The sequence below is a fragment of the Lemur catta genome, chromosome 17 (genome assembly GCF_020740605.2).
Source record: "Lemur catta isolate mLemCat1 chromosome 17, mLemCat1.pri, whole genome shotgun sequence".
In the NCBI taxonomy this organism is placed as follows: Eukaryota; Metazoa; Chordata; class Mammalia; order Primates; family Lemuridae; genus Lemur; species Lemur catta.
The window spans coordinates 4,085,620-4,108,802 of record NC_059144.1 but is presented as its reverse complement, the minus strand read 5'-3'; the positions used below and the strand labels follow the sequence as shown (position 1 = coordinate 4,108,802).

The window sequence follows — 23,183 nt, the reverse complement described above, 5'->3', positions numbered from 1 at the left end:
AGCAGGGCCATTGCGGGGCCATCACGGGCCCAGTGCCCCAGCCCCGGGGCCCCCCTGCGGCCAGCCGGGGGCTCTGGGTCCCACCTGCTGGAACGAGGCTCTTTCGCCTGACATCAGCCCCGAGGGCACCTGCCGCTGGGGCCTCCTTACCTTGCTGTCCTTGGTGTAGGCCAGGACCTTGTCCTCCTCCCTGGGGTGGAAAGTCAGAGTCTCCACGAAGAAGGGGACAAGCTGCTTCTGGAAGGTGGCGCCTTCATCCGCGCTGAGGAAGAGGCTCTGGTCGCGGTCACTGAGCGCAGAGCTCAGGAGGATGATCTGAAACAGACAGGGACGCGAGGCTCGGCTGGGCCCTGCGCGCACACGGGGAGAGTGTGCGCAGACAGGGCCGTCGCCTCCCCCCGCGGCTCAGCGCCAACCACCCTCCTTCATTCGCTACCGGAGCAGGCGGGTGCGGGATGCCCTTCCCGATGCCCAGGTGCACGGCGGACACAGGGTGCGCGGTGGACACGGGGCACGCGGCGGACACGGGGCACGCGGCGGACACAGGGCGTGAGGTGGACACAGGGTGCGCGGTGGACACGGGGCGCACAGTGGACACGGGGCATGCGGCAGACACAGGGCGCACAGCGGACACGGGGTGTGAGGTGGACACAGGGTGCGCGGTGGACAGGAGGCACGTGGTCTCTGCCATATCTGGGAGCCCGTCTGCAAGGGAGCAGCATGACCTTTGCCTGAAGGAGGCACGGCAGGACCAGGGGTGGCCAGGAGGAGGGCGGTGGGGGAGGGTGGCAGGCAGGGCTGCCTTCAGGACAGGGGAAGGGGGAGCCAGGCGGGGCTGATCTGGGAGCTCAGGGGCAGGTTCCGGGGGCCCTTGCGGGGGGACCGAGTGGGTGGAGCCAGTGGAGCCGGAGAAACAGCTGAGGGTCCGGTCTGCAAGGCTGCAGAGGGGCTGCTGTGAATTGCATGGTGCCCCCCAAATTGTGCCAATATCCAAGCCCCGCACCGGTCACTGGGACCTTACTTGAAGTAGGGCCTTTGGAGACGGAGCCAGGGGTCTCAGGATGAGGCCATCCTGGATCTGGGGAGGGCCCTGGCGCCAGTGACTGGCATCCTGACAAGAAGAGGGGCCTAGAGGTGCAGGGAGAAGGCGAGGCAGAGGCTGGAGGGACAGGGGCGTGGCCACAGAGCAGGCTGTCCCTCTAAGTCTCCAGAAGGAACCAGCCCTGCCAACACCCCGGACGCCTCCTCCAGATGGCGAGAGCCCACATTTCCGCGTTTCTAGCTCCCGGTGTGTGGGCCTTTGGTGGCCACGAAGCACACAGCACAGGGACAGCTCTGCCACGTGGGGTCTTGCTACTCGGGAAGGTGGCCTCAGGCGGGCGAGAGGCAGGGAGGGAGCGGCCTGGCTGGATTTTCACAACATCCGCTTGTGCCAGTGAAGACAAAGGGGTCGACACAGGCGTGGGTCCCTCATGAGGCCACTGCCTGGTCCAGGCTGGATTTGGTGGCATGCTCAGATTCAGGACATCATATCCCGGTGTTTGGAATGACAGGAGACCCAGACACTTCGGTGTTGGCCCCAGACCATTTTGTTTTGAAATTGGCAGACAAGGAGCCATAAAGGGGACACGGGCACCTGCACCCCGACACCTGAGGGGAAGTCACACAGGGCCCGGCTGTGTTCCACCAGCAACACCTGGGACCCACGGCTGTGTGGCCGTGCCAGGCCCAGAGGCCAGCCCGCGCTCCTGCCACCGTGTCCCTGCATTCAGGCTTCCTGCCATCCGGCCGAGTCCGCACAGGACCCCTGCACAGGGCAGCGAGGGGTTTCCCTGCGTCTCACAGAAAGGCCAGGAGAGGGTCCCCAGGGTGGGACCAGGGTGGAGAAAAGGGGGAGCCCAGAGCACTTCCCAGGGAGGGTCGGCGGCCAGGGCCAGCCAGCCAGTCTGGGTGGGTCCCAGAGCCGCTGGCGTCCAGTTCCGCTGCGGCATGGAGGGGAGGGCAGGGCCAGGGCCAGCCCCTGGCGGGCTGCATGGCTGAGCACTGGTCTCCATGCCTCCGCCTCGCTGCTCCCCACAGTCTCCATGCCTCCGCCTCGCTGCTCCCCACAGTCTCCATGCCTCCGCCTCGCTGCTCCCCACAGCGGGGCACACGCCGCGAGCCCCTCACGGCTCCTGGTGGCCCAGGGGGACATCCGACCTCCACAAGTAGCTCCTTAGCGCATTCCAGGACCGGCCTCCCTCCGGCCTCCCTGCCTCCAAGGTGGTCTCAGCCGTGTCCTGGGGGCCTCCCTCCCCCGGGCCAGGCCAGAGGGGACCCACCCACCACGTTTCACGGTGCGAGGGGGGGGGGTCCTCTTCCTTTAGGACTATCAGCCCGGATATTACAGGGCCACGTTTATTTTAAATGATGAACTTTTTATCTTCAAATAGTTTCAGACGGACAGAAGAGTTGCAAAGACAGTCCCAAGTTCCCATACGCCACCCAGCCCGTCTCCCGTTGTCAGCATCCCACACCAGTGTGGGGCATTTGTCACAGCGCGAGACCAGCGTCAGCTCATCCGTGCTACCCGAGCACTGTCCTCTGCTCAGGGCTCACAGTTCCTCCTTCTGCTGTTCCAGAGTGCCACCAGGACACCACACTGCGTGTAGTCAGCACGCCTCCGCGGGCTCCTCTTGGCTGTGACAGTTTTCAGACTTTCCTGGTGTTTGAGGACCTTGGCAGTGCTGAGGGGACTGGTCGGGGATTTCGCAGGAAGCTCCTCACTTGCTGTGGGCTCTTGGGAGCAAGAAGGAGAGGGGAGGTGTGTCTCCCGCCACGTCCCACCACGGGCACCGCTGTCCCTCACCGTACTCGTCACGGCCGGCACTGCGTGGCCACCTGGCGAGGGATGAGGGGTCACTAGGGAGAGGGGTGACGCCCCTCCCTGAGGCTGGAGTAGCTACAGAAATCCTTGGGAATTCTGCAGGCAGGTCTGACTCTTCTTCCCCGTTATGTACTTATCCAGTCATTTATTTATATCACTATGAGCTCATGAATATGTATTTTATGCTTTGAGTTGTAATCCAATACCGCTCTATCTTGTTGCTCGACTTGCTCCAGCTCTGGCCGCTGGGCGCTCCCTCCGCGTGGCCCCGTGGTCCCTGGACACGCCCTGTCGTCCTCCCTCTGACGCTCCCCACCGCACATGGGTTCCCTGGATAGCCAGGACCGATGGACTCAGTCCCCGATGCCTTACACACGGCTCTTTCAACTCTTCAACACCCGCACGCCACCCGAGGGCAGCACCCGCACGCCCGGCTCCGTCCGGGCCACGAGGCCAGGGAAGCCCAAGTTCCCCTCGTTAACGCACTTTTCCTGTGATGCGGTTTTCAAAGTGTTCTTCCCACGCCACTGTTTGCCCTCCATCCCCAGTAGCCGTCCTCGTACCTCAAGCGACTAGCAAGCGCCGGACTCGGAGCTGGCAGTTAACCCACGCCCGGCGGACCCGTGAGAGAACGCTGGCGGGAGGGGAGTGCACCGCCCCATCTCCGCGTGGGACTCCTCAGGGACTTGTTCGCTTTTCTCCCCTGGGAGGAAACACCCTTATGAATATGTAAGTAGCTTGGAGAGCAAAAGTCATTAAAAAAACCTCGTTCACTTATTCCTCTTTGCCACTCAGAGTTTCACACGTCAGTGAAGGTGCATTCATTCATTCCTTCATTCTTCCGTAGTACAAACCACGCAGTCCAGGCAAGGACTCGGGGTGGCAGGGCCTGTGAGAGCAGAGGAGGAGGGACGATGGCATCCAGGTGCAGGCAGGTGCGAAGGCAAGTAGGAGGGCTTCCCAGAGGTGGTGACGTCCAGAGGAGCCTTACAGAGGGACGGACGTCTGACTGGCAGACCTGGGGGCTGGGGGCGTTCCTGGCAGTGGGGATGGCAGGACCAAAGGCTTGCGGGTGGGGGCCCTGCCCTGCCCCTCCTCCGTCCTCACCTCCCCACCCCACGGGCTCCTGGTGTCAGCCACACCAGGCTCCTTGTGTTCCCCCAGCTGGCGGGACCATGGCATGGGATGTTTGGCGGGACCGAGACCCCCAACCTGCCACTTGCAATTCAGAATCAAACCTAAATTTCAAAAAGATGCAAAGTGTATGTGCGATAAGATCAAAATAGCTTCTTTCACACTTTCTGAATACAAAATTCTGGAAAACTTTGACAACCCTGAATGTTTCTCATTCATTTTTGATGTCCCTCTTTGCAGCGGCTGCGGCATGAGTTCAGCCTGTTTCAGTGAAAGGATACCCTTCCCTTGTTATCTGCTGGTGGAACACCTCGTTCTCCAAGGCTCATTGCGAAGGTCACCTCCGCCAGGAAGCCCTCTATGATGCAGAGGCATGCCACTCCTTCCCCTGCCCTCCTCCCAGAATCTTGTGCTCTGGCATTCTCGTGACAGGTCTGCCTCCCCTCCGGGCTGGAGGCTGGCAGCCTGGCGGTGCCCATGTCTTCCTCATGGCCATATCCCCAGCCTGGAGCTCCCAGCCTGGCGCCCAGAAGGGGCTGTGATCCCAGTGAATGGGTGTTGGGTTAGTCCCAATGAGAGTGAGGGCCCGTCTCTCCACACAGCCCGTTCCCGCCCTGCCCACACCCTCTGTTAGGCCCAGGGCACTGCCAGTGGCAATGAGAAGAAACAAAGCCCGAGGAAGTGCTTCCGGGGGCCCAGCAATCTGGATGGGGCTAATTTTGGCTGCAGAGTCGGAAGAGTAGGCCGGGAGAGACGGGGAAGAAGAAAGTGCTGACAGGAAAGAATTATTGGAGCAAAGAAAACAAATCAATTAGCATCACGTCAGGCGGAGCTGGCAGATTGCTCTTCCAGATTGGGAACCGGCCTCTATTTTAAATGGTGTATTTTTGCTGCTTACTATTCTGGGGAAACATGTGGTACCTGCGCTGGGTTCCGGGGATCCGCGAGGCTGGGCTTTCTGAAATCAGAGGCAACGTGTTAACACATGTGGAGGAGAAATATTTGACAGGTGCATTTGACTGGCGGCCAGTCCGCCGGCAGCATCCGTCCCAGGGACGGCTGCAGACTTTGCAGGATCAGGGACAGGAAGGGTCAGGTGAATCACTTGTTTTATTAAATATGCACATCATACCTGCTAGGAAGGTGCGATAGCCCCGTTTCTTGGACGGGGAAGCTGAGCTGGGGAGCCTGAGTGCCCTGCGGGGGGTCACATGGCCAGCCCTTCCCTCCGTACACCTCGCCTGCAGCACGCGACAGACTTGCCCGCCGCCAATGGTATGGCTGCATCTGCCCAGTGGGGAGCTAACAAACACCGGTGGTCCTGATGCAATGGACTTGGAAGATTCTAGAAAGATCCCTCCCATAACCAAAGGATGGGAACGGCATCCAAAAGTCTTCCGGGTCCATCCTGGGGTGGATTTCTGAGCTCATAAAGAGAAAGGGAAGGCTGGGAGGGCAGGGCCTCCGCATGCCTCCTTCCCTCCTGGTCCCTGGTCTCATTCGTTTAGAGCGTTAGCCAACGAGTTAGGGCCCTGCTCACCGAGCCCCGACTGAGGGGCTCACAGCTGACGGGAAAGTGCACTGGCCGGTGCGTCCCGGGTCGGGCAGGGGGGCAGGGGAGGAGGGCCCGTCAGGATGCTCCCACACAGACGGATGCAGCTCGCGGGCATGGGACACACCCCCCAGGCAGATGACGGGCAGACCCTGGGACACACTGGGCTGAAGCTCCTGTCCCCTCCCCACTGGCCCAAGAGGTCTGCCTGGACCCAGAGCCCTGGACACGCTTCTCTAGCTGTTCAACTGAGTCTACACCTCCTTGCCTGCCCAGCCCTCGTCCCACCTGGTTCCTGCAGGACCATGTGTGGCCCCTCCTGGCCCACTGGACGCTGCCGAGTGCCCTGCCCTGGTCCACGTTATCTTCCCACGGCAAGGTTCCAGCCCGTCTCCTCCAAAGGTGGTGCCAGCGTCCCAGGCTGCCTCGCAGCAGAGCCCATCAAATCATAACTCCTGACTCGCAAGTTAAAAAAAAAAGGAAAACAAACAGCATCCAGACAGGGTGCCTCGGCCGAGCGCTGGCGCGTGCGAGGGTCACAGAGCTCTGGTTTCCGTTGAAAACTCTCTATCCAGGGAGGGGTGTTTTAGTATGCCCTTTGCCAAGGTTAGCCGTGAAAGGTCCCCCGCCACACCCCAGGATTGGTGTCATCTGGATTTACCTTTCCATTTAGAACCTGATTGCCTCATCTATTCCTGGCCAGACAGATGTGCCCAGCGAGGGAAGTGGTGGAGTCAAACGCACCACGGTCCCTGCCCCCGAGTGGGAATCAGTCTGCCAGGAGCCTTCTCAGGCCTGTGTGAGTCACCAGAGAGCAAGAATTCTCCCTCCAGCGCCTCGCCCCTGCCCTCAGGATGAATACGTCCCGCTGGGCACACTGGGGTTGGCAGTCTTGCCTGTCAGGAGCAAATCACCCCCAGGATGGTCCTTTGTGTGGCCCAGTGAGAGGTAGAGGTCCCAGGATGCAGAGAATGACCGAGATGTGGCCTTAGGCACATCCCTGCCCCCAACTCTAAATTCCAAGCTGAGGTTCCCCATCAGGCAAACATTTGAAAGTGTTACAGAAATAAGAGGCTCTTCATTTTTTCTGTTGCTTTCTTGAACCAGAAAGATCTATTCTTAGAGAGGTCACAAGTGATCTGGGTTTACATAAACACAAACCTGCAGGATCATGTCCCGCTAGAGCCCTTTAGGGTCTCCCGCCAGCGCCCCTGGGTCTGGCACTGATGGCTCTCTCCCTCGACCTCACCTGCGGGCATGGCCTCCATGTGGCCCAGGCTCCAGCGGTCCTGGGGTGCCTGGCGCACCCAGGGGCCCTCGGCACCCACACCCTGCTTGCGAAGACGCCTCCCTCCCTCTGGCTGCAGCAGGGAAGGCCTGGGGGGCACACCAGAAGCTGGGGCCCGATGAGGAGGCCCAGGTGGTTCACCAGGTGAGAGAACCTGGTGACCGGGCCTTGGGCAGATGTCAAGTTTGATTCAGAGCTAAGTCAGTGAACTTGGTGGGTCACAAATAAAATGGGGACACGTGGGAGCAGACCAAGTTTCGGGCTTGGGCCAAAGTATGGCTGGCGGTGCCCTTCACGGAGACAGGGACACAGGAAGATGAGCTGGTTTGGGGGAGCTGAAAATGAAGCTGGCTCCTGGGGTGCACCCAGCAGGGGGAAGGGTGTGGGGGCTTCTAGTGGGGCTGGGCTCACTAAGGGAATCTGTGCTGGTGGTGCAGACAGGGCCGGGGTCCTGGGAGTGCATCGGCCCAGCCAGGGAGGGTGTAAAGTGAGAGAAAGAACCGGCCTGGGGTGAGACCCGGGGGCCCTGCAGGGCGGAACCTCCCTCGCCCCTCCCCTCCCCCTGCTGCAGCCTCCCTGGCCTGGCCCGGGGCTCCCTCCCCCAGCTCCCCCCCCCCCAGCCCCAGGCCCTTCTCGCTCTGTGTCCTGGCTCTGAAGGCCCCTCCCCAGAGGTTCTATGACTGGGCCTTTCTCAACATTTTAAAAAATTTATTTTAATTTTACTTTTTATCAATATTATTTTTAATGGACAAATCATAATGGTATAGATTTGTGGGGTACCATGTGATACTGTGATACAATGTGGAATGATAAAATCAAGCTAGTTAACACGTTTGTCCCGTCACCTGTGTTTTGTGACGGACACTGGGAATTCCAGATGACTGCCCTCTTTACTGCAGCCGGAGCCGCCACCCTCCCCAGAGGCCCCTCCCGAGCGCCCGGCCGGCTCCGAGCCACTCTTTGTTGTCTTAAAAGCAGTTATCGGTGCTCTCTGAAAACCCCCTTCCACGCTGCCTTTTCACTGTGGCGAGACAGACGCAACATAAACTCCACATTTTACCCCTTTCTGCGAGCTCAGCTCAGTGGCATCAAACACGTCCACGCTGCTGTGCGCTGTCCTCACCACCCACCCCCGGGCTTGTCCGACATCTGTCCCCTCAAGCACCCACTCCCGGTGCCCCGCCCCTTACGTCACTCCGTCAGGACCCCACAGGCCGCAGTGTCAGGGAACAGGCTGCCTCATTCTTTGCTGACCCCCCAGCCCCCACCTGGCACGCAGTAGGTGCTCAGGCAACGTCTGCTGAATGTGCCCAACACGGCAGCAGGGCCTTCTGCTCTGTGTGCTCATGGTCACCGTCTCAGCCCTTCTAAGCCCCACCCCAGCCCCGGAGCTGGGAGCCTGGGGACCACCCTCCCCAACCTCCCTCAGCCCCTGCCCACCAGTGGCTCCAGGCACAGTGCGAGACGCCGCTGTTCTCCCGCCTGCTGCGGTAGGACTGGGGAGCGGCAGCCGCTTCCTGAGCTTCCTGCACCCGAGACCGCCCGAGGGTCACAGCGGCCTCTCTGACCTTGGCACAGCCCTCCCGTCTCTGTGCAAGGAGCCTCCACGTCCTTTCTGCTCCAGACACCTGCCGTGGTTTCCGGTCAAGCCCTGCCTCGTGGCCGCATCCAGAGCTGTGTCCCCCACGCAGCTGATCCCAGGCCCCTCTCACGCCGACCGGCGTCTCCCATTCAGAGACATCTCCGGCTCTCCCCTGCCAAGGGTCTGGGACTTCTCAGCTCTCGTCTACCAAGACCAGGAGTTTCGCTAAGACATCTTTAGTGGCTCCTCAGCCGAGAGAGGCATATCACGAGTTAGCGAGAGCTTCATTGCCCCGGCAGAACGCTAACAAATCCTCTTGGTGAACTATGGATCGGGGCAGGGCTGAGCCGGCGAGACCCTTTCGTACTCGCTCAGAGCGTGGTGAAAGCGATTTGCTCGACTCCTGCCAATTACACTGGCACAGGCGGTGCGGGCCCCGGCTGCCCGCGATGGCACGCCAACGCTTCGCAGACGCATCGGGAGCCGAGCAGATGAGGCGGCTGGGTGGGTGGCGCTGCCCGCCTGTCCGCGGCAGGGGCAGGTACAGCCATACCCTCGGCAGGGGCCGCCCTGTCCTCTACGCAGCTGGAGGAGTTTCACAACCCACGAAGGAGAAAGGTGAGAACAGTTACTACCCAGGGGGAGGAGGGGCAGGCACCCTGCACGGGGTTTCTGTTCTTCAGTCATTCAGTGAGCAGTATTCTCTGAGTCAGGTGTTGGGGACGCAGTGGGGAACAGGGTAGGACAGAGTCACCCTCCTGTGGGGCCCACGTCTGAGTGGAAGAGACAGGTGGTCAAATGAGTGCAGGAATACAATAATCTCAGAGAGTGGTAGGCTCCATGACCAAATAAAATCAAGTAATTAAATGACTATATGTGTATGTGTACATGTAAACACATAAACACACACACCAACATAGGCATATTATATAAAACCGATGTGCATTTATACGTATGAACACACAGAAACAGACTGAAGGGAACAGAGCAGAATGTTAAAACGCTGTTTCTGGGTGGTAAGACTGTGGCGCTTGTTCTTCCTTTCCGGTTCCGTGCCCAGCGTGTAGTGTGCTGCCCGGCCCGAGAGAGGTGTGCAGAACGTATTTGTGGAATGACTAAACACATTTTTGTAAATTGATATTTTTAAAGGAACGTGGTAAATCTGTGATCAGGAAAAAACCCAACACATAATATACTTTTATGAAACAGGATCATGCTTGTGAGCAAAGGCCTAAGAATGTACCTTAGCAAGAACATTTTCTTAAAATTAAGGTTTATTTCTAGGTGATCTACAAACAGTCAGTTATGAATACCTTAACCCACCTTTCTCTTCCTCTCTCCTTCCTTCCTTCCCTCCATCCACTGAAATTGCTTGGGGAGTCAGTGTGAGAGTTCGCAGGAGGGGAGGGCTGGGTGCCTTGAGCCTAATGCACATTTTAGTTGCCAGCTGAATCCTCACCCTGCGTCCCAGCTCCTGAGTCTGCCCCCCTGGCATGGGGGCCGGCGGCTCCCGGCTCATCTCTGTGCAGCCTTGAACTCCTTCCAGTGGGGCAGGAGGCGCCGGCTGTGTGCCCGGCTCCGTGCTAGGCCCTGCACTGATGAACCCTGGTTTCACTTCACAACAGCTGCACGTGGGAGATGTTCTCGTCTGTTTTACAGACAAAGAAACAGAAGCTTGCAGAGGAGAGATGACCCGCTCACTACCACACAACGTGTGGCACAAGACGCAGCTCGGTCTGCCCGGAAAGCCCCCGCCCTGCCTCCGCATGGAGACTTGAACTGACAAGCATCCAACATGATTAGTCAAATATCCACTCGAACAGGATCACGCAGTTGAGCGTCAGGAAGGAGCTGGTTCAGTTTTAATTACTGGCCTGACAATCGCTGAAATGCCAGGAAACGTCCCCAGGAACATTTGCACATTGAATGGAGAAGCAAACCTCCTCCCTCTGGCCACAAGGCTGAGTTGGAAAATCTTGTGTCCGATCAATATTAACTAAATAAGGTAAATATGTTTCAGGACATACAAAAATAACTTGTTACCAGCATTGCATAGCCCTGACTCATTAACAATCTTGTCCGCAGCATTTGTGAAATCGGAGGCCCCCGCCATCCTCCTCCTCCTCGCTCACTGTGATCTCAGTTCTCTTAAGGGGCTTTACGCCACGGCTTTGCAGCGAAGACGGTTTAATTGCGTTTTATTTGGCTGTCTGAGGACATTTTGCAGACAATGCTAAAAAGCCTGTTTGCTCGGGCGGAGCGCGTGGATGGCGAATTCTCTGGAGCGACTGTGTTTTGGAAGATCGTCTTTTATCAGGACAGTTGCATTAACTATGTATGATTAGATCTGTGAACAGTTTGTTCATTTATCTGCCCCCTAATTGAACAGTGGAAGGCGAGGGAAGGCATCTCGGTACCTTTGTGTTACGCCTTTTCAACAGCCGCAGTGGCCTCCTGGGTAAAGATGACAGAAATAACCGTGGAGTCTCCCAGGGCTTTCTCTTCAAATATTTGAGAAACCGAGATATCACTGCCGCTGCCGGTCAGGTTGCTTAAAATGTTCCAGGAGCTTGGGACAGAAGCCATTCTCTTCACTCTCGCCTGAGGTGGGGGTCTGGAGACTCAGAGTGGTCCCGGCCCCCGTCATCCCTCCGCTGCTCTGCGCTCACAGAGCGGGAGGACGGGCTGCAGGGCTGCTCGCTGCAGCTCCTTGTGCCCAGGCGGGGAAACTAAGCCTCCGTCCAGAGCAGCCCAGTCGGGGTCCACAGCCGACACCCCTGAATCACAGTTCACACGAAGGAAACACTCCTCCATCATGCAGAGTACACAGCAGCACCGGCAATCAAGTCTTCGTGACAGCATTTATTTGGCACTTACTATACGCCAGGCACTGGACTGAGTGCCTCATACATATTGCCCACAACCCTCTGATGAGGTAGTTACCACCATTATCCCTGTTTAATGGTCCCGGGCAAGTGAGCTCCAGAGAGGACAGTAACCCCCCAAGTTGCTCTGGGGCTGGCGCGCTGGGGCCAGGGTGGGAGCGAGGTGGAGAGGGTCAGAGCCCTCCTGCCGCAGTGCGGAGCTGGGTAAGGACGCACGCTGCGCTTCCCTCCCTCTCGCCTCAGCGTTCTCCGAGCCATGGTGGTGCCTGGGGCTGGGGCCAGGATGGGAGTGAGGCACGAGCTGGTCGTCCCTGGTGTCACAGAGCACGGGCTAGCGGGGTCACAGGCAGTGACCAAAGCAGCGCGTGTATGGGTAGGTATGAGCCCCACAGGGGGGCAGTCGGCAGTGAGAGGCCATGGGGTGGACCCCACCTTGTGAAGGGGGCTTCGGCAGGTGCACAGACAGAAGGGGACGAGGGGGCCATGGGATGGGGAGAGGGAGGGGCCACAGCCACGTAAAGACTGTGGAAGAGGCGGGACTAGATGCCCGCGGGGGAGCAGTGAGCCAGGGAGGCCCGGTCCCCTCCTGGGGACTGAGGGGAGACTGAGGAGTGGGCAGAGAGGCAGGAGGAGGGCAGGAGCACAGTTCGGGAAAGCCAGGGCCACCGCGAGCTCAGACACGGTTTGAAAGTGCCACTGCTTGTCAGAGGTGGGGCATTGCTGTCTCTGAGTGCCACTCACTGATTGTCAACGGCGAGGTATCGGTGTCCCCAGGCACCACTGATGTCGGGGGGGATACTGGTCCCCAGGAAGGGGTGGGGTGGGAGATGGTGCCGTTTCCTGCCCTTCCTCCCATCCTCCCACCATGTGTTATCAGACGGCAGCACGTCCCACAGTTCCTACCCTCAGTGGCAGGGGTGGCCGTGGACTCTGGCCCAGGGCTGACCCCAAAGCGGAGGACTCATAAGCAGTAGGTGAACTGAGCAAACACACAGCCATAAAGGGAAGGATAAGTAGCCTGTTTTGTCAATTTCTCTTCATCCCTCCCACTGCAAATGAATGATGGTTTAATTAAAGTTCCCGGGGAAAGGGCGCTGCAGTAGGAGATTTCCCAAGGGCTCTGGACAGCCATGGGGAGGTCAGTGTGAACCGTCAGCATCGACGCTCCCGGGTCGGGAACGAAGGACATCCGTCCCGCACGAAGCCTCCCGGGGCCCTGCACCCAGCGCACGCCCCTTGCACGGGTGCAGACAGAAGAGCACAGTGGGGTGGGAGGGGCAGGGCAGCGGTGGGCTGGGCCAGCCCCCTCCTGCCATTCAAGACGTGGTGACACTCGGAACTAGGAGGCAAGTGGAGCTGCAGAGCCTTGGAGCTGGCGGGGAGCAATGGGACCAGCACATTTTCTGATGCTGGAATCACCAAGATAGTGCTCCTGCCTCTCTGCTTGGATGCCTCCAGTGACGAGGGGCTTCCTATCTAGCTAACTGTGTCCTACCTAGCTCAGCTCTGCAAGGCACAGAAGAAAAGGCTTTGGAACCTGGCAAACCCCCCTGAATTCTGGCCATGCATGTACAGTGGCATGACCTCGAGTCAGTTTTGCGGCCCCTGGGAGCCTCAATCCCACCCTTCGAGAAGCGGTATACCCCCCTCCTTGCTCCCCTCCTTGCTCCCCTGTCTGTGGTCTCTTCCTTCCACCCGACCTTCAGGTTGGGGTGGGGGCCTGGCCAGAACCCGGGCGGTCCCGACTTTTCTTGGCAGCTGCTCTGTGGGCCTCTCTCCCTCGGGCGCCCACCCAGGGAGCAGGGGCTGTGCTCTGGGGCAGGACGCAGGTGTTTCTGGGCCACACTCAGACCGGAATGCCATTAAAATCACACACCGTCCCTGACAGCACTAAGAGCTCACAGGGTTGTTGTGACAAGCAGATGTGACAATGTGCAGAGCTCCTCCAGCCAGCAATAATAATTACGGTCACAGCAACAATAACAGCAGCAGCAGCAGTAACAGCACCTATGGGCACTTGCTCGCGCCAGACGCTGCTCTGAGGGTTTTATATGTGTCCACCCACTGCCGCTTTGTCTTACGCCCCACTTTTCAGAGAGGTTAATACTTTGCCCAGAGGTCGCCCAGCTCTCAGCAAAGCCCGGCTGAGTGTCTCCCGTCTTTAAGGCCAAAGAAAACAGTAAATACTGGCTTGTGGGAGAGGCTGGGGCAGGGGCGGGCTGGTCTGGGAAGCCAGGTGACCCTGCATTGTTCTCCAACACGATCAGAATCTTCAGCCACAAAACAGGTGCCAGGGTGTGAAGTGCCCAGTGGCCCCCAGCCCCCACCAGGTGAGGAGAGGAGGAGGAGGAAGAGGAGATGTGGCTGTTTCTTGAGTGGGAGAGACCAAGTGCTTGGGGACAGGGCAGGGTGGGGGTGGATGACATCTGTGCCAAGACTGTCTTCATTTCTCAAGGCAGGACATCCTGACGTCTCACATCACATGCCTGTGAATATGCCCGTGCACGCGTGCACACGCACACACACACACGCACACGCACATACACACACGCACACGCACACACAAACACACATGCACACACACACACATACACACATGCACATGCACACACAAACACACATGCACACACACACATGCACACACACGGGCACACACACACGTGCACACACACACACACGCACACACACATACACATGCACGCACACACACACGTGCGTGTGCACACACACACGCACACGCACACACGCGTGCACACGCACGCACGCACACGCACACACACACGGGTGCACACACACGTGCACACGCACACACACATGCACACACACATACACACACATACACACACGCACACACACACGCACACACACGCACACACACATACACACACACGCACACACACGCACACACACACGCACACACACACGCGCGCGCACACACACACACACACACACACACAGAGGAGCGTGCTCCTGAAGGCAGCCCGGCCACCTGGGCGTTACGACACGTGAGTATGGGCCCGACACTTGTTCGAGGCAGAGCCTCTGGACACCTTTCGAGAGAAGGCAGAGAAACCCCACCGGGGCTGTTACATGAGGACTAGGGACGGGGGGCACATCACGCGGTCCGACCTCCGTGGAGACACTGGCCTCCGAGGGGAGCCCCCTCCAGCGTCCACAGCCCACAGGGGCCAAGCTGGGCGCCCTGGCTGCTTAGCGCTGACAGCAGGATGGGACATCCTCCCATCCGGAGACTGTCCCTCACGTCCCTGCATGGGGACTGAAGGGGTGACCTGCTGGAGTGAGGTTTTACTGCCGGAGGCTTATGGGCCATTCTGGGGGACGTGCCTTGGGAGGCCATGCGCCCAGACTTTCGGAAGGACACGCCAGCCTTCTGCCCCCTGGACTTACTGGATAAGCTTTCTGATAAAAATGCCCCAAGAGCCTTGCCCTGGGGGAGAGAAACGCTGGGATTCCCCAAACTGGGGACCTTTGCTCTCAGCCCTGTGCCGGGGCATCGTCACACCTGGCCGTCATTAACTGACACTGACTGAAAGGGAAGCTGCCACTCACTGAGTAGCATCTCTTTGCTGGGCACTGAGTGCTGCATGAATCTCACTTCATTAACCCTCACAACTGACCCTCCACAAGGGGGGAGCTTTCTGGAGCCCAGAAAGGTTAGCCAACTGGCACAGAGACACACAGCACATGTCCAATCACCCACACCACTTCACAGAGGATTTTATTCTCATATTTGCCAATTAAAACCCTCAGATGCTCTTGGGGACCCACTGGTGCTGGCACTTTCCCAGGCAGTGGGCACACAGACGAGCCCCTGTCCCCAAGGGGCGTCCAGGACAGTGGGTGTGTGTGTGTGTGTAGCTCAGACGATTCATAAGAAAACAAAGAAATAAGATACTTTTAAAAGTGAAAACATCACTGCAAACATACAACAAGGTAATGAGATTCGCGTCCTAAGTCGGGGCTGTGACTTGGGAAGGGAGGTTCAGGGAAAATGCACCCGAGGCCAGCGGGGCCACAGCTGGAGCTGGAGGACGAGAAGGTCAAAGAGCATCCTGAGGGGGGACAGAGCGTCCGGGGAGGGGCAACGGGTGCAAAGGTCCTGACCTACCAAGGAGAGTGGCATTCTGAAGGGCAACAGGAGACCACCCAGCTGGAGGCATAAGGGGGGCAGAGGGCCGCAGGGCGGGGCCTGGGGGCGTCTGAGCACAGGAGCCACCCGAGGCCTCGAGCTCCCTGGGGAACGCTCCTCCCTGCAGCGTGGACAGACGGCAGCAGTGGGAGTGGGGGATGGGCGTGGCTTGGCCGGCAGCGGCCGCAGGGCAGAAGTGGACAAAGGCCATGTAGCCTGCAGATGGCAGTACAGAACTTCAGCTGCTCTTGGGTCCTCATGCGGGGAGAGGGGAAAGTGTGACCCTTAGCTTCCGGCATGACTGGGGAGGGTTACGCTTCCTGGGAGGAGCCCGCAGAGAAGTCTCCTGGGGAAACAGAGGGAAGAGCTCTGAGGGCCATGTGACACCTTCGGAAAGACATTGGCCATCCCAGGGGAATCCTGGAGGGCCCCAGGAGAGCTGGGCTTGGGGTCAGGGAGGCATCGGACTGGGGTGCGTGGGGTGTGTACATGGTATCTGAAGCCACGATGGGTAGAATCATGATGGGGGAAACCTGGGCGTGGGTGGGCGTCCCAGCCCAGCCTCTGTGAGTCCCAGAGGGAGAGCTGAGCTGGAAGATAAGGCAGAGCTGGTGCAGGCTGGTGGGCGGCTCAGAGGAAGCAGGTTCTCCCCCTTTTGTGGATGAGGAAACTGAGCTCCAAAGACACTGGGACTTGGACCAGGAACACAGCCAGTGAGGGGCCGGCCAGGATCTGAGCTTAAGGATCTTGAACTTCAGAACTAAAAATGCTGCTCAGGTCCTTCCCTTCTTCTGCATAGCCAACTCCTATACATCCTTCAAAGGCCAATTCAAATGTCTCGTCCACTAGGAAACACTCCCTGCTCCATGCTGGTGCCCAGTCTTCTATGGCAGCTCCACAGCAGTCTGTACACCTCCGCTTTAGAACTTCTTCTTCCTCAGGACAGCAGTTTAAGAGTCTCCCCAGGCTGGGAGCTCCCATGGGCACAGAGTGTGTCCTAGTCACAGCCCACACACGCCCCTCCTTGCCCAGGACCAGGCATGGGAGGAGCTCAGTGAAAGCTTGCTGGGTGGGTGGGCGGAGGGATGGGAGGGTGTGGGCATGGCTGGGTAGGTGCACTGATGGGCAGGCAGTGGACAGATGGACACTGTATGGATCAGGGGCACAGGAATGGCAGGTGGGGAACTGAGTGGGCGCATGCACACACGTGTGGATGCGTGGGCAAACGGTGGGCAGGTTTATGGATGGATGAGACAATCGGTGAATGAATGTACAGATTAATGGCACTTGGATGGACGGGTGGGGGTTGAGGGTGGATGGGAGACTGCAAGATTCGTATTCAGAATGTTCGGAGTTTGGCCTGGCCTCACTCCTGACCAGCTCGGCACCGAGAGAGTCGTGCTGCTGGGCCCTGAGCTCCTCCCCTCTGATGTGGTGAGAGGGTGACCCCTGACCTACCCGCTGGGGCCCTGCCGGGCTCGGAGTGGCCACGAAGGCAGCTCAGGGGCCACGTGGGCTGTGTCAATGTCAGGCGGCCCCAGGGAGCCGGGAACAGTATGTGCCATCGCAGAATTCCTCTCGCCAGAAATCACCTCCAAACGTACATTAAGGGAACATAATTTCCACATGGCTGGTTTTAAAGCCAAGTAATTAAGTGGTTTTACAGTCAGTTTTTAAAACAAGCTCTTTAAGTTATGAGTATAAAGCACGTCTCCGTAATAGACCAGTTGTTCTGTTTTATAATTTCTATTACAATGTATTTTTAAAAATAGGCAGAAAAAACAGCATCCAGGGCTGAGGCCACTTCACTGCACCACTGTGGGCCTGGTGCCACCCAACCAACCGCAGAGATCGGGGCCTCCTCGGGACCAGCTCTGTGCAGGGCCTAGGGGAGAGCGGGCCCTGGAGGGGACGTCTGACAAGGACACACGACGGCCTCACCGGGATGGAGGGAAGTCTGGAGGAGAGGGCTCTGCGGTGTGTGTGCACATGTGTGTATGGATATCAGTGTGCATGCGTGTGGATGTGTGTGCATGTGCATGGGGGTACTAGAGGAGGCACCTCTCTCAGCCTGGACACGGAGGGCCAAGGAAGCTTCCAGACGAAGACAATTCCTCAGCTGGGTGTAGAGTGTGAGGCCCAGTGAGATGACTCCAGCCACAGTGGTTTTGGGGCCACCTGGAGGCCCTGCTTCGTCCTGGAAACCTGTCCCTGGAGGCTGGCACCCGTCCAAGCTAGGGGTGCCAGGAAATAGAGGATGCCCGGTTGAGTTTGCACTTCCAATAAACGAGTAACTTTTTAGTATGAGTATGTCCCAAACATCACATAATTTTAGTGTAAGTGCAATATTGTGATCCTGTGACAGAAAATAATTTGTTGCTTATATGAAATTCAAATTAACTGTGTGTCTTTTAAAATTATTTCTGTTTGTTGGCTTAATCTGGCAGCCCTATGAAGGACTTGAGCCGCTGAAGTGGATTCAGAGCCTGCAGGTCACCTCCAGTAGCCGTGAGGCCGCCGTGATGCCAGCGGTGGCCCCTTATTGTCACAACAGGTGACAAACACCACTTGGGGAAATTCAGGCCTGGGGGAGCACAGAGGAGCCACCTGCCCCGGGGTCACTTGAAGGGTGAGTAAGAGTCTGGGAAAGTCACCGTGGAAGGAAGTTATTTTGGGGGCTGGAAAAGCTCCGAGAGCGCACAGGGACCCCGGGCAGGCAGGAGGGGCGAGGGGGGCGGGGGAGGGCGGGATGCAACTGTCTCCCTCTCGCCTGCCCCAGCACGCAACAGGGCTGCTGCCCGCCTGATCCAAGACTTAGTCCCCGTTTAAAAAGGTGCCCCTGGGTAGAAGTAGCCCCCCGGGCACATTCCTGGGGAGTGGTGGACCCCTGCATACCAGGAAAAGAATTTCCATTTCTCCAGGCCAGGGTGGCCCACTCCAGAGCACACGGCCCCTCTGCGCTCCACTAAGCGCCCTGGGCAGGTCACAGCAGCCCAGTGGCCTCTGGGGGCCCTGACTTTAAGCTTACGTTCCAGGCAGGTGGGTCCTGTCTCTCTCGTGCGCTGTGGCACCCCCAGCGCCTGTCGCGGCGCCAGGCAGATCTCTGAGAGATCAGCGCGGTGAGGAGGCGGGCGGAGGACACGGCAGACTGGAATGCACCGTGGCAGTGTGGAGGCTCTGACTGGCAGCGAGCCTTCCAGACACCAGGCCCGTGGAGGGACGTGGAGCAGGAATGGGAGCCCCCAGTGGAGCCTGGGCACGCCTGGCCCCAGAACTGCCTGGCAGGCATTCAGGAGGGGAGGCCCAGGAGGCAGGGCAGGCCGGTTCTCCCGAGGGGCTGTGTGGTGGCCTGCTAGGGACACCGGTGACTCAGGCAGCAGCATGCCCTCCAGGAGGTAGCGATGAACAAGACCCGCCCCCAGCCATGGACAGAGGAGCGGCAGCTGAGGGCACAGCCCAGGCACCTGCCACATGGAGGGGGAGGGTGTCCCAGACCTGCCTGGGAGAGCTGCCCCACGCTGTCTCCACGCTCCCCCAGAGCCCAGCCACCTTCCTCCACCCACTGGACTCTGTAAAATCATCTGGATTCCTGCTGAGTTCGGTCTGGGTGATGTCATAGTTTTCAGGATGAAACTCCAACACCCTGGCCGGTGATGCTCCACTTCCAGCCACTCCCAAGCTCTGGCCTTGACCTTCAGCCCTCGGGCACCTCCACCCGCCCACGGGCTCCTCCAAAGCAGCTGTGCAAAGCAAACCGGCACCTCCCTGTGTCCCCTTCTGTTCCACGCCAGGTTCCCTGATGTGACAAATGAAAGGCAGAACCCAGAGCAGAGCCTGGAGCTGGGCACAGTGCGGGACCCCCTGCCAGGGGACCCTCCCCCCAGAGCGAAACCCTGGTAGCCTTGCAGGCTGTGTGGCCTCTGTCCCAACAGCGCCAAGGAAGCCTGAGGCAACATGTAAACAAGTGAGCCAGGAAGATCTTGGTTACAGACACTGAAACTGAATTTCATGTCATTTTCATGTGCCATGAAGTAACATTATTCTTTCCATTTTTTTCTACCATTTAAATTTTTTTCTGACCATAGACACAGCCAGTTCTAGCTTGTGGCCACAGGGAAATCGACCCTGACATCCTGGACAGTGGACAAAGCCACAATGCCCCGACTTCACGGCGCTCACCTTCCGTGGCGCCCTGGTGGCTGGGTGCTGTTTCGGGCCCAGACGCTCACGCGAATGGGTGAGTCACGAAGGGTGGATGCAGGTGGGAGCCACTCCCAGACGCCTGCTGGGCCAGGCACGGTGCCGGGCACTCCCTAAGTGGCTGACGGGGTGGGAGGAACCAACCTGCAGAGAGGGCCCGTGACCGCCCAGCCACACCAGCCCCGCTCGTCTCAGCCGGGACTTGAACCTGGTCCCTCCTGCCTTCCAAGCTGCAGCTTCATCCAACACCCAGCAGACGCCAGGAAGCTCCAGCTCCGTGGCACGTTCCTTTCAAGGGGCTGAGGTCATGGTTTCCACAAGCTGGGAGTCCCTGGGCAAGAACCGTCACTCGCCCTACGTGGGTCTTTGTTTCTCACGGCCCCTGGCGAGTCAGTGAGCGTCTGAGCAGATGTGTGGGCGCCGCGCTTACGCGGTGTGCAGACGGTCTTATTTAGTTCTGTGGCACCAGACGTGCCATCCTCCTTCCTCCTCCTCGTGCCTAAGTGTGTGCACATGTGCGGGTGGGGCGATGCCCGGAATGCTGATGAGCCACCAGCGCCTAAATGCACGAATGAAACCACACATCTGAAAGCCCCCGGCGCCAAGTCATGCACCTCTCGGGAGTCACTGCCTGCAAACGCCCCCCCCCTTGTGATCCCCTTTTCTCTCACCCCTAGGACCAGGTCTGCTCTTCTGGGCCACCCGGGGCCCAGGGCTCTGCCACCTGCAGCCCCGACCACATAGACGCTCACCTCTTCACTAGTTGGCTCCTTTGTTAGGTCAGTCCCTCCTGACCGTTTCTGGTCTGAACCCTTTGAGAATCTGATGGAATCAATGCAGCGGCTGCCTAGGAAAAGTGAGCACCAAATATGCGCCCCCCAACTTTGCCCGCATTTGAAGGCACTTAAGGACCCACTTCCTCTGCCCCAGGTGAAAAGACCTCAGCTCTGGCCCAGCTGTTTCTTGAGACAAGAGCAGATCTGCCCTTCCTGGCACTCCCAGCCAGCACAGGATTGGGGGCAGCTCAGGCTCTGCAAACGAGTCGTGCACTGAGCGCAGGAGAGCCTCGGTCCAGGTGCTGTGGAGTGACCGGGAGGTGTGGATCGAGGGCCTGGACGGAGGACAGTGGCCCCACGGAGATGAGGAAACAGGGATCCCGTGGGGCACAGCGCATGTCCTCGAGCCTCACTGGCATCATTTAATTGGCAGCTTGGTAACACCCACCTCCCGTGTGGGGAGGGCACAGGCAGGGCCCGGCGCTGGCAGGAAGCAGGTGGGCACAACTCCTGAAGACCCCTCCAACAATTTCCCCTTCCAACCACGGCTAATTGCATCTTCTGAAAGCATTTGACATTCAGGAATTTCAGAGCTGGTAAGATTCCCCCAGATTCCCTGACACTGTGAACTTTACTTAGCACATCTTGCAGTAATTAGCCAGGGGCCCCGAGGAGACGGTCCAGAGAGAGGCCTTAGTGGGTAATCATCAGCCTCACGATTGGAAAAGGGGCCTGCCGATGATTATGGTCAAAATTCACCGTAGCGCTCCGCCCCGAGCGCAACTGCAGGTGATGAAGGAAACGGGATGCCAGGCCGCGTTGGCTAAAGATAAAACACCACGTGCGGGGCTGCACAGATGCGCTGAACAGGCTGGAGGGAGGGGACTGACCAGTGGTGCCCAGGAGACACGGTCACCGTGAGGGTGCGCCGCAGAGCCCCTTGTCCCAGGCTCGGTCCTCCTCGCCTCCCAGAGTCTGTCCTGAGCCCCTGGGTCACGGGGGCGGGGGTGACTTGAACGGCTCCTGGTCCCTTCTCTGGAGCCCATGTCCACACCTGCTATTGCACTGGTCCTGACCTTCCATTCTGGTCACTTACATGCCAGGCGTTGGGCCAGGGATACAGAGCAGGACACACTCTCTGCCCTCTGGGAAGCTCACAGTCTAGAGGAGAAAGACCTTTATCACAGCGGGGAGAGGGCTGAGAGAGAAGAAACCACAGGGGCTGGGCAGGGGACAGTCTGGAAAAGGAGTGTCTAGGTCAGCAGGGAGTATTAGGAAGGCTTCCTGGAGGAGGTGATGACTGAGCTGAATCTTAAAGATTAGACCTTCCCAGGGAAGGTGGAGGAGGCATGGGGCCCGACAGCTGTGACCTGGCAGTGTAAAGGGCATAGTGCCTTGCAGGACAGCTCTCCGGGTGGCCTGGGCCTGACTCCATCTCCCAACTTCCTTCCCTGTAGTTCTCAAGTAGAACCATAGAATGTGCTGGGAATGCAACACCCGAGATAAGGGGGCCCTGTTCCAGCCCTGCCCTAGGACCGTGACGTCCTCCAGTGCCTTTGCCCGCTGAGTCCCGTTGCCCCGGGGTAAGAAACCCAGGCAGGCAGTTTTCAGAATGGCTCATCCCGGTGCAGGTGGGCACAGGCAGTTGAGACGTTACTCTCCCTGAGCAGCATCCTGGCCCTTGGGGGACCTGCCAGTGAAGAATCGTGGTCTTTTGTCGTCCCTTGCTGCCTTCCTGCCCCCAGGCACGTGGGCACATGTGCAGTCTATCCATCAGGAGAGGCCCCCGTGTTTCCAGGCTTTGAGGCTTTATGGTCCAACTCTGACCATTTAGAATCACACACTAGGTTGCTGCCTTTTATTTTTCTAAGAGAGGTTTTTAAAAGAGAAGAAGCAGCACCTTCAACCCCCAGTTCATAGAAGGAAGGACACTTTAATACTCCCAAGGGAGGAAAGACCCTCAGAATACAGGGCACACTTGCCCAGCAAAGTCCAAGCCAGCCCTCAGGTGCGCCAGCTGCTACCTGGAGGCCTCCTGGGTGGGCTGTGCCGGGGGCTCCAAGGGCGCTGGCCGGGGTCTGTAAGCAGGGCGGGCTGGGCGGGGGCCAACTCGTGGAGGGCGGATAGAGACCACTGCCGGTGGCGCTCAGGGCCCCCGCCCCCGGGGAGCCTGCCTGTCCCTGCCTGAGGCCCACCCAGTGGGGGCCTCGCAGGCTGGGGCCCTGCCTCCCTCACGCTCAGCCCTTCCCTGGTCGGGGAGTCCCGCCCTGGGGCCGAGCGCCCACACCCTGCTGGGAGCCAGTGGTGGCATCCCCCACATTCCTCTTCCAGCCAGGGGGGCTCTGCTCCTCCTCCTGTACCAGACAGAAGTGGGCGGCAGGGTTCTTCCCAGGAGGCCACCAGGTGCCGCAGTCACTTCACCTCCCCGTGCCTCAGTTTCCTCATTGGAAAATGGGTGTCGGAGCCCCCCTTTGCGCAGGGTCACTGTGAGAGGGGCCCCGCAAACCTCAGCAGGGTGCGCACACATGCAGTCGCTGCTCGGGGGTCGCTGGCTCCCCGGCGCTTGGCCCCATTTCTCTCCTTGACTCCCATGCACAGAATTCCTGTGAGCGCAGCTGCTCTCTCTAGGCCGCTCCCGACCGTTCCGAGTGGCCGTTTGATAACGGTGGTCTGAGAACACGATAAACCAGGACTTATTTAAGCCCCTACTAGTTTGCTCCGGCAGCTGAACACAAGGCCCACTGGGCCCT

At 58.9% G+C, this 23,183-nt stretch overlaps 1 protein-coding gene across 1 annotated transcript in view; it reads right to left on the bottom strand.

The window, feature by feature from the left end:
* Positions 1 to 23,183, bottom strand: part of SORCS2 (sortilin related VPS10 domain containing receptor 2) — a 486,540-nt gene that overhangs the window by 92,620 nt on the left and 370,737 nt on the right. The window contains exon 4 of the mRNA XM_045528260.1: positions 151 to 315. Within this exon, the coding sequence (XP_045384216.1) occupies positions 151 to 315 (165 nt within the window). The remainder of the gene's footprint in view (positions 1 to 150; positions 316 to 23,183) is intronic.